Raw genomic sequence first — 11,453 nt, 5'->3', positions numbered from 1 at the left:
AGTGTACGCGTTAAGGTGTATTAGAAACTAATGGTGAAAGGTTTGAACTCAGCAGGATCCAACAATAGAATCTGGTATGTTGAGTAGAATTGCCTGATGCTTTTGGAATAGGTTCTTGAGTTTGCTATTCTGCCCTCCAACCCTCACTTCCTTTGAACTGCTAGCAGCTTGGAAAGCTGGATTGCAAAGAAGAATGTGTATGGGTTGAGGTGTGGTGGTGCACGCCTTTGATTTTAGGACAGGTGGATCTCTGTGAATTCCAGGCTAATCAGGGCCGCAGAGTGAGACTGTCTCAAAACAACAAAACAAAAACCAACTGACCAAACAAAAATGTTACTAAGGTTCCTGATTTATTGAGTAGTACATTTACCTTTTCTTTCAGTCATTGGCTATATTACCTTATAAAGTTCTGTAGACCTTAGTCAGCTTCAAAACAAGAAAGTACTTACGCTTTTCTAAGTTGTCTTAAGATTCTTTACAGTTCTAAATTGGCTGCTGATGGTGTATGCCTTGAATCCCAACACTTGGGAAGCAAAGGCAGGTGCAGTTCTGAGTTCAAGGCCAGCCTGGTCTACAGAGTGAGTTCTAGAACAGCCAGGGCTACACAGAGAAACCCTATTTCAAGAAAGAAAAGAAAAACAGTTCTTTACAGTTCTGAGATTTTTGTAAGCACAAGACATTTCTTTCTGCATTAGCCCTCTGCCATTAGTTATAACTCTGCACCCTCTGTTCATTTGCAGGAGTAAACTACAGAGAGTGTAGATGCCCCCCCCCCCTTTTTTTAACAGCAGTGTCTCATATGTGGCCCTGATTGACCTGGAACTCCCTAATCAGTGAGGCTGGTCTCTTACTCACAAAGATCTACCTGCCTCTGCCTTCTTAGGGCTGAGTGTTCACTTACATACCCACCCTGAAAATTCTGTATACTTTTTATATTATATGTTTTTGTGTGTCTGTGTGTGAGTGAGAGCACATGTGACATGGCGCACATGTCAAGTCAAAGGACAACTTGTGGGAGTCTGTTCTCTCTTTTACCATGTAGGGATCTAACTCAAATTGTCAGGCTTGGCAGCAAGCACCGTTAGCCACTGAGCCATCTATCTGACCTGCCCATCCTGTTTCTAATCTTCTGTAAGAAAGCAACTGCATTTAGATTTTGGTAGCATGCATTTACTATAATAAACTGGGTATGCTTAGATTTTGGATTTTTTTAATTTTAGCTATTTATAGGACAAATAACAAATACACCAATGTATAAAAACTTTCCTATGCTAATATAAGTACTAACTTTGGTCCTAGTCTTCTCTCACAGCTGAAGCCTGATTCCAAGTCTTAGTATTTGGACTGCCCCTCGGTGTCTCATCAATCATGACCTCTTGTTTTGTTTGGAATTTCAAGCTTCCCCAAGGACTAAAGCCTCCGACATTCACAGTCTCCAGATTTTTAAAGATACAAGAATGAAGCATTGTGGGAATATTATGTCATTAGACAGGTCACATACAAAAGAGAACAAAAATGGCAGTCTGGACACATCTTGTAAATGGGATCATCATGTAATATATGATCTTTTGTTTCCTTCTTTCACTGAACAAGGTTTTCTAGGTTGGTTTATTTTTTTATCAAGGAGTCCAAGCCTCACTCGTTTTAATGCTTGAATAGTATTCCATTCCATATCTCCAATAGACAGCTGGACTATTTTCACTTTCTGGTTATTATAAATAGCATGCTATGAACATTCCTATATGAGGTTAGTGTGGGCATAGGTTCTCATTTCTTAGTCATATGCTAGATATAGATTGCTAGATCATATGATAACACTTCAAGTCTTTTTTCTTTTGGTTTTTCAAGACAGGATTTCTCTATGTAGCCCTGGCTGTCCTGGAACTCATTCTGTAGACCAGGCTGGCCCCGAGGTCACAGAGATCCGCCTGCCTCTGCCTTGTGAGTGCTGGGACTAAAGGCGTGCGCCACCACTGCCTTGTGCACTTCAGCTTTTTAAGGAACTGGCAGATTGCTTTTCCTAGCGCTTATGTTATAAACCCTCGAAACACCAGAGTGTGAGGGCACCAGTGTTTCCACATGCTGCACATACTCATTAATATTCGCTACTATTTTTGTGAAGGAATCTGACTTTATACTTGTGTAGCAATTAAAATTTAAATATGAAATTGTGATCAGAGAAGTGTTCTGCTGATACAAACATTACCATAAAGACTAGATTTAGAAGTAATCAATCCAAAATCAATTAGATGGTATAGTCAAACTGACTTTGGAGTCACAGATATGAATTTGATTCCCATAAGCTCTGTTCCTTAAGATAAATATTTAAACTCTCTGAATCTTCATTCTGCCTCCCTCGTGTCATAGTAAGAAATTCTGCTGAATGGTTGGTGGTGGCACACACCTTTAATCCCAGTACTCAGGAGGCAGAGGCAGGCAGATCTCTGTGAATCTGAGGCCAGTCTGGTCTACAGAGTGAGTTTCAGGACAGCCACACAGAGAAAAACCTGTCTCCAAAAACTTAAAAAAAACAAAAGCCCAAAGAAAATAAATTGTATTTCTAGGATTATAGTCACGACTTTACATTCTGAATTTTACATTATTTTGAGAGTTCATATTGAAAAGAAATAATAAAAAGTTATAAATAGAATATTAGATATTAATATCTTAGTTCTGGCTATGTGATAGTCTCCTAGGAGACAAACCTTTAGGCATGTCTATGAGGAAGTTTCTCAACTGAGTTAATTGAGATAGAAGGCCAGCACCAGATGTGGGCAGCACCACTCTGTGAGCTAGCTGAGCTTGCTGACTATGGATGTGACCAGAGTGTCATTGCTCCTGGCTCAGTGCCTCCCCTGTCACTACTGCACACACAGATACGCACACACACAAGCACACAAGCACACTTGTAAGCACTCAAGCACGCACAGCTGACAGAGGTGTTTATTGGCCAGGTGCAAAGGCTGGAGTTAAAAGGTCAACTGTGCATTTTCTCAGAGCACGAGCGTTAGCTATTCAGTTAATCATATGTTCACTGTGTCCCAGGTGTTGTAATAGGCTCGGGTAGAGAAGCCGTAAACCATTTGAATGTAACTCTTACCTTCACACAACCTGCAGAGCAAGAGGTTTTGAATACGTGTGTGAATAAGGCACTGTTGTGGATGTGGCTTCTAACTTGGCCTGGAGTGGAACAGTTCTGAATCCAAGTCAAAAGAAATAGAATTCAAGCAGCCACCCTTTGTAGAGGCTTGATTTCATACAGTGTAGACAGGACAGTGCCTACTATGGCCAGAGAAAACAGAGGGGCAATTAAATGTGGATTTCAGATAAGCAACGACATATGTCACATGTTTTGGACAAACATCAATTTTACCATTAGTATCTGGTGTAGTATTTTTTGGTTTTTTTTTGTTTTTTTTTTTTTTTTGAGACAAGGTTTCTCTGTAGCTTTGGAGCCTGTCCTGGAACTCCCTTTGTAGACCAGGCTGGCCTCGAACTCACAGAGATCCGCCTGCCTCTGCCTCCCGAGTGCTGGGATTAAAGGCGTGCACCACCACTGCCCGGCTGTAGTATTTAAGATTATATATTATACGTATTGTGTGTTTAGTGTGTGGGGTATAAGTGTGTGTGCACACATATATGGGTAGGGTCTGAGTGCCAGACATTGTAATAGGCTCAGAAGATAAATAGTAAATGATATGAATGTCTTTCTTCCTTTTGTTCAGCTTGCAGAGCAAACTGTATTTTCTGAGCTCCCAGAGGGTTTCTACAATCCCTTGTGTGCATATGTGCACAGGTGCTCTGGTGTCCAGAAATCAGCCTCTGGTGTACTTCCTCGGGAGCTGTCCAACTTGGTTTTATTGTTGTTTTAATTTGAGAATTTCATACCTGAGTACACTACGTCGGTATCATTCCCACCCCGCCCTCTTCCTGTTTGAGTCACAGACTCTTAACTGGGACCCTGGATGCACCAATTTTGCAAAGCTGGCTGGCCAGAAGCCCCAGGAATCCCCCTGCTTTCCAGTGCTAGGATGCCTGACTCTTTAGGGGAGTGCAGGAGAGGGAGCTCCAGTCCTCTTGCTTGTCCTGCTCTCAGTTTGCCAGCTGAGCTTGGTACTGTGTAGCTCAGCTCACAATCCTCACAACTTTCTCACACTTTCCCCCTTCACTTTGTTTTGTTTAGTGCACTTTTTAGGTTTCCTTTTCCCTCGATTTTGTTGAGATATAACTGATAACCAGGAAAAGACATTCATCTAAAGTATACAGTTTATAGAGGTGCACAGAACAGATACCTGTGAAAATATCACCATATAATGATAAATATATCAATCACTTGTAAAGGTTATCTTGTGCTGTAGTAATATGAACGGCAGGGCTGTGTCCCTGGCACCCCAGCCGCCTGGCTAGCTTATGCCCGAAATAACAACACACAAACTGTATTCATTTAAACACTGCTTGGCCCATTTCTATCTAGCCTCTTCTAGGCTAATTCTCACATATTAATTTAGCCCCTATCTAATCATCTGTGTAGCACCGCTAGGTGCGTTACAGGGAAGATTCTAGCCTACGTCCTGGGTCGGAGCTTCATCGCGTGCATCTGGGAGAGGGGAGCATGGCCTCTCTCTGAGGCATCTGCCCCCGAGAGGAGAGCTGTTGAGTCTGAGCTCACTTCCTCTTCCTCCCAGCATTCTGTTCTGTTTACTCCTCCCACCTATGTTTTAACCTATGAGGCCAAGCAGTTTCTTTATTACTTAACCAATGACCTTCCTCCATCATTGTGCTCTTTTGTATTCTTCCCCTCACCTGATACCTAAGGGTTAACTAATGTGGCTTTAGTCATTGTTGATAAGTTTACAGTTTTTAGCTTTTTATACAAATGAGCTCATACCATATTTTTTTAAAAAAAACTTGAAAAAAATTTTACTTAGTATAATTGTTTCCAACCTGTATTTTTACTTGTTGTCCATATTGCACCAGGGATTCTAGTACCATGCTTTAATTAGTAGCTCAACTGAATATCCTTACCTTGCTCTCAACTTCAGAGGGAAAACATTCCAACTGGGGGGGTGAGGGCTTCTCTTCTCTCTCTCTTTTACATTTTTATGTATTTTAATGCCTATATGTTTGTTGAGGTCAGAGAGCAGTTTGTAGGAGTTGGTTCTCTTTCAACCGTGAGGTCCTGGAGATCAAACCTAGGTCAGGCTTGGTGGCAAGCACCTTTATTTCCTGAGTCATCTCACTGTCCCAAGTATTCCTTAACTAGGGCAGATTTTTTTAAAGATGCTTTTTGTTATGTACCACATTTTAAAAAGATGTTATTAGGATGAACAAGCTCCCATCTGTGCCTAGTTTGTTGAGTTTTAATTTTGAATGTTGAACTCTATTTAATACTTTTTGCTATATCAAGTGAGATAATCAAATGATTATTTTAAAATTATATTAACATGGTAGATGGCTGGGCAGTGGTGATGCACACCTTTAATCCCAGCACTCAGGAGGCAGAGGCAGGTGGATCTCTGTGAGTTCGAGGCCAGCCTGGTCTACAAGAGCTAGTTCCAGGACAGGAACCAGTGCTACAGAGAAACCTTGTCTCGAAACAAACAAACAAACAAACAGACAGACCAAAAAAAAAAAAAAAGGTAGATGGATTTGTATTTCTTTTTTTATTATTTTAATTATATGTATAAATGTAGGCAGAGTTTTTCATCAGGACCCCTGGCTCCCCAGTAACCACACAGAGATTTATTATTAATTATAAATGCACAGGTGATAGCTTAGGTTTGTTACTGACTAGCTCTTTCAGCTTAAATTAACCCACATTTCTTATCTATGCTCTATCATGTGGTGGTGCCTTCTATCAGCACTCTGCATCTGGTTGGTGACTCCGCCCTCTTTTTTCGCAGAATTCTGTCTGGCTTTCCCACCTAACCTCTTTCTGCCTAGCTATTGGCCAGTTGGCTCATTATTAAACCAATGAGAGCAAACCATCTTCACAGTGTACAAAGGATTATTCCACAGCATCTATGTGTAAGCGGATGTCTTCTGTCCCAGCCGCCTGGTCACAAATGACTACTCAGAGGCTGAGTATGAATTATAAATGCTTAGCTGATAGCCCAGGCTTGTTACTAGCTAACTCTTACATTTTAGTTGACCCATATTCCTTATTTATCCTCTGCCACCTTTATTAGTATGGCACATTTGTCTCCTGCTTCATCTGCATCTGGCAGGTGACTTCTGACTCTGCCCTTCTTCCTCCCATCATTCTTAGTTTAGTCACCCTGCCTATACTTTCTGCCTGGCTACTGGCCAATCAGCCTTTATGAGACTAATTTGAGTGACAGATCTTTACAGTGTACAAGAGGATTATTTTACAGCAAATTGTGTGTGTGTGTGTGTGTGTGTGTCTGTCTGTCTGTCTGTCTATCTGTTTGTCTGTGTGAATATAGTGCCTGCAGAGGTCACAAGAGGAAGTTGGATGGTCGCTGAGCTGGAATTATAGGTAGTTGTAAATCATCTGACATGGGTGATGGGAAATCAAACTCAGTGAAGTGCAACTCAAGACACCAAGTTTTCAGCACAAAGGAGATTTGTTTGCCCCAAAGGGACAAGGAATAGGGAGTAAGAGTCAAAGAAAGGAGATAGAGGATGAGGGAGAAGAAGAGAACATGGAAAAGAGGAAGGGATATTTGTTCCAGAGGCTGGATGACGACAAAAGACTGTCTCTGGATAGAGAGGAAACAGATGTGGCCCATAGGCAAATGGCAGTTTATAAAGGTAAAAGGGGAAACCCCGTGTTAGGATGTTATTCATTTTAGCTGGACTGTTAATTAGTGCAGCCAAAAGGGATTTTGATTGCTGGAGTTTAATACTTTTATAGCTGAACCTTGGCAGACAGCCTCGGGAGAAGGAGTGGCCAGATAAGAAAACAGACCTTGGTGGCTAGCTTTAGGAATGTAATCTAAAAGGGGGGGGGGGGGGAGGGCAAGTCCTGCCAGAGGCACTGTTTGTCCTTCCCTCAGGTCCTCTGGAAGAGCTGCTTGTGCTCCCAACCTCTGAACCATCTCTCCAGCCCTGAATCTAGCCATTTTGTATTATCTTTAAAAAGTATGTTATTGTATTTAATTTGAAATAATTTGTCAAGTGTTTTTTATTTTAACTTTTATTTATTTATGTATTTGTTTATTTATTTTGAAACAGGACCTTACTCTGTCGCTCAGATAACAATCCTCCCACTTCAGTGTCTTGACTGATGGAATTACAGGCATCTGATACCACACCTAGCTTGGACTTTGTCTTTTCTTGATTGAAACTGGTCTTTCTTTTGAACAGGATCTCCCGTCGAGTACTAGGGCAGCCTCGAACTCTGTATGTAGTCAAGGATGCAGTCGAACTTGGGATGCTCTGCCTCTCGAGTGCTGAGATTTACAGATATACTCCACTGTCTCATCGTGGTGCTGGGGATTGAACCTTGGAGGCTACTGTTGTTTTCAACAAAATCTCCGTCTGATCTACAGAGCTAGTTAGTTCCAAGACAGCCAGAGCTGTTAACACAGAGAAGCCTTGTCTCAAAAAACCAAAACCAAACCAAATAAAACAAAACAAAACCCCTTTAATCATTAGATTTTTACCAATGAAACAGCCAAATGCTGGGGTGAAGGCCTGCTAGCTCAGAGAAGCAGAGAAAGCACGCAGTTGATCTTCCTCCTCAGCTGACATCCCAGAAACCTTTCTCCTATGCTGTCTCAACTAGACCCTCCAACTGAATGCCCCTCCCTTCTACTTCCTCTGCCTCTCTCTATCCATGCTCCTAATTCCCCTTTACTCTCTATGGTTTTTTCTTAATAATCCTATGTTCACTTCCTGCCAACTAGTTGCTGGCTCTGCCTCTGTAGACCAGGCCTGGTCTCGAACTCATAGAGAGCCGCCTGCTTCTGCCTCTCATACTGGGATTAAAGGCGTGCGCCACCACTGCCAGGCTACCGGCTCAGCCTCTCGACCTGTGGTTGACTTTATTTAACCCTGTTTACAGTAGTTAAGCAGAAAGCTCTTGTTTTAAAGGGGATGTGCTAGGGCTGAGCCGCACCACAACCAGAAACAGGTTTTTCTAGTAAATAACACAATCTGTGTGTTACAGTATGATCAAATATCAGCAACAGCCTACCAAATGAGCTACATCCCCAGCCCAAATTAGAGAATCCTTAGAAGCTGTGTTTTTTTTTTAACCGTCCTTCGTTTTAATGGAGTTGTCCTTGTTCTCTTCTCTACCCTCTTATTTTGTGAAGGGCTGGATATAACATAATGCTGATTCTTACCTTAATATTGTCGTAATCTTAGTGTAATCTTAACCTCCTTATTCTTCTACCCTCTGCTCTTGCTTACGTCTGGGATTGTAAATTAGCAACCAAAGGGCCCCCTTCAGCCTAGAGAAAAGCTTTCCTTGGTCTGAACATTATTCTGCCTATATTTAGAAATGTAGTTAACTCTACCTTAAAGGGCAGATCCTGTCTTGTTTTGGAAAAAAAACAAAACTCTAGTACCTGGCAGCCAGAGGTCCCAATGTCCATTTGTCAACATTTAGTTACAGCTAAGGGTAGACTCCCTTCTTGGAAAAAGGCTGAAACGTCCCAGTTCAGATTTCTGCTCTTCTCTTGTAACTGGCTCCTTTCACTCTGTGCCAGCACCTACTGACTCATCCTGGCACTTCTAACCCCTCTATCTACTTTCCTTCTACCTCTAATGTGGGACCGCTCCATCCCCTTCCACATCATCAGACTTAGCCTTGTAAGCAGATTTGACCAGATTTCCTCATTTGTACATACTTGATAAAACTCACTGTTTTATGGTTAAGATTCCTGCTCTTCAAAATGTCATTTCATAAACTGTTCTGCTTGCATGAGAATGCCCACATCTCCACAATATTCTGTCTCAATCCCTTCTTGGCTTTAAAACTTTTATGTTACATTTTACTTACTGTGTGTGTGTGTGTGTGTGTGTGTGTGTACACAAACGCTTATGTGGAGGACAAAGGATGATTTTCAGGAGTTGGTTCTCTCCTTCCAACATGGGGTCTAAGCCTGGAACTCTAGTAGTCAGGCTTAGTAGCAAGCATCTTTACTTACTGAACCATCTTGCCTTCCCCCAATTTTGATTACTATGAAGCAGTAGTTTCCAAAACATCGTATCTTCTTAGTATCTGTCAGAGCCGTTTAGTCTATCTTTCCCACCTCTCCTTTCATCCCCCTGTTAACTCATACCCTAGAAACTGCTGTGTCTAGCCTTGATGGTGTATGCTTATAGTATCTACACTTGGTGTATGAGGATCCTGAATTCAAGGCCAGCCTCTGCTACAAAACCAAACAAGGTGGAGAATTGGTTCAGCTCTTGAGAACGATGTGTTCTTGCAGAGGACCCGGTTCCCAGTTGGGGTCCCTGTCTAGATAGGTGCCTTCGCGGGCACCTACATGCACGTGATGCACACACATACACCCAGGCACACTCATACACATTTAAAAATGTTTACAAACAAGCAGAAGCCTTTACCCTGACATCACTCCTGCTGAAGACCTTCCCACAAAGGCTAGCCTTTGTACTGTTCCTTTGCGTTTCAGTTTGTGACCTCTTGATTTAAAGGCTTGGATCCCCCAACACCAATAGATGTTAAATCACGATGGGCTGAAGTGTAGGTGTTAAAATTAAATCACTATTGGTGATGAACTGAAGTGAAGTTTATCGAATTTTGATTATATCAGCTTCCTTGTCTATCTTAACCTCCGATAGAGTCAGATTTCCAGGATAAAGTGTGTGTGACAAGAGTACACCTTCAGATTCCTGACCGTGGTTAGCTGGAGTTTTCAACCTGGTACTCTGCCTGGTTAAACTAGCCTAGCACGCGCCGCTAAAGCCTGTGCGCCCAAGTTTGCTCAGCCTGGGATTGAGTAGGGCAGTGCATGCCGGGAGTGGCCAATCTTCGAAGGGCTTGTTGGGAATTGTAGTTCTTGGGGCCGGAAGTGGGGGTGGCAAGGGTAGAAAGGCAGCTGAGGCAGCAGTCCTTGGCGCTGACGCCGCCAGGGTGTAGTGCATGGTTCCGAGCCCACCAACCGTGGTGCCCTCCCTGTCCTGAGAGTGCTCCGGGCGCCCTGGTGACCGAAGCGGCCGGGAGCCTCTCTTCAGCCCGGAGACGGCCTTGCAGTCCCGGATGCGTCCGGAGGGCGCGCGAATGGATCTTGGCGGCGGCAGGGAGCGCCTGCCCGAGGAGAGCAGGTGGGCTGGGAGCGGCTGGCAGTCGGGGCTGCTGGTGCGCGCGCCGCGAGCATCGGGAGACTTGGCAGGGCTGGGAAGACACGCAGTGCGGGGCGCGGCAGACCTGAGAGCGACTGCTGAGAGTGACTTGTTTGGGAAGAATTTCTAAGAGGAGGAACTGGCGGGCACGTGTAAGGACGAGGGAGGAGAGTTTAGGGACGGTGAGCGAGGATGGGTATGATTCGTTCAGGGCCGGGAATAGAAGACAGAGAAGCCAAGATCCAAGACTGCTGAAGAAGACGGGGGTATTCAGAGTCTGGGAGAAAGGACTGAGGTGCTGTAGTGAGATTTTATAGGCCAGACTCTATAGATAAAAGCAGGGGACAAGGTTGGTGCCCTGCCTTAAAACTTGTGGTGACAATCCAGACTGATATTATGAGGGTAATGTAAGAATTTCTGGGAGCTAAGGTTTTAGGTTATAATTGACCCAGCAAGGTTAAAGAAGAGACAACTGTGGGTTAGGAGGAGAGGAGGGCCTGTGTGTGCAAAGCCACTGATTGCACTGGGTGTGGGCTTGTTGAAGGGATAGAAATTTTGTCCTTTGTCAGCCAGATCCCCACTGCCCTGAAAGGACCTCTGTCATTTACTTCTCATCTTCAGCCCTTTCGCTTCTTCCACACAATGCAAATTTAAGTTTATGTGGAATTATCAGAAAGTCTTCGCTTCTAGAAATAAGGGCATTTAAGATTTTCTTTTCTTTTTTAATTTAAACAGTTACATATTTGTATGTGTGTGTGCACGCATGTGTGTGCACATGTGGAGGGAGGTTAGAGGACATCTTGGAGGAGGTGGTTCTCTCTATCCAGCATGCAGATGCTGTAACAGTTACATATTTGTGTGTGTGTGTGTGTGTGTGTGTGTGCACGTATGTGTGTGCACTTGTGGAGGTTAGAGGACATCTTGGAGAAGGTGGTTCTCTCCATCCACCATGCAGATGCTGTAACAGGTACATATTTGTATGTGTGTGTGCACGTGTGTGTGCACGTATGTGTGTGTGCACGTATGTGTGTGCACACGTGGAGGTTAGAGGACATCTTGGAGGAGGTGGTTCTCTCCATCCACCATGCAGATGCTGAGACTAGAATCAGGTTGTCAGGCTTGATGGCAAACAGCTTTACACAGAGAGCTGTTTCACCAGCCCCAATTAGAATTAA

General features: G+C 43.4%; 1 protein-coding gene across 6 annotated transcripts in view; it reads left to right on the top strand.

The window, feature by feature from the left end:
- Nucleotides 1–11,453, top strand: part of Rubcn (rubicon autophagy regulator) — a 63,571-nt gene that overhangs the window by 1,499 nt on the left and 50,619 nt on the right. For 4 of the 6 annotated variants that reach the window (XM_041672786.1, XM_041672785.1, XM_041672784.1 and 1 more), the window contains exon 1: nt 10,018–10,260. The exons of 1 other annotated variant lie outside the window; for it this stretch is intronic. In XM_041672786.1, the coding sequence (XP_041528720.1) occupies nt 10,196–10,260 (65 nt within the window). In that variant the 5' untranslated portion in view covers nt 10,018–10,195. Of the gene's footprint in view, nt 1–10,017; nt 10,261–10,358; nt 10,461–11,453 lie in introns of those variants that run through there. One more of the 6 variants, XM_041672788.1, reaches the window with a different exon arrangement.

The sequence above is a fragment of the Microtus oregoni genome, unplaced genomic scaffold (genome assembly GCF_018167655.1).
Source record: "Microtus oregoni isolate MIOR12 unplaced genomic scaffold, Mior012 000023F_ref0000262, whole genome shotgun sequence".
NCBI classification, from domain to species: Eukaryota; Metazoa; Chordata; class Mammalia; order Rodentia; family Cricetidae; genus Microtus; species Microtus oregoni.
Note: the sequence above shows the minus strand (reverse complement) of the source record. Positions and strands in the feature narration are given on the sequence as shown.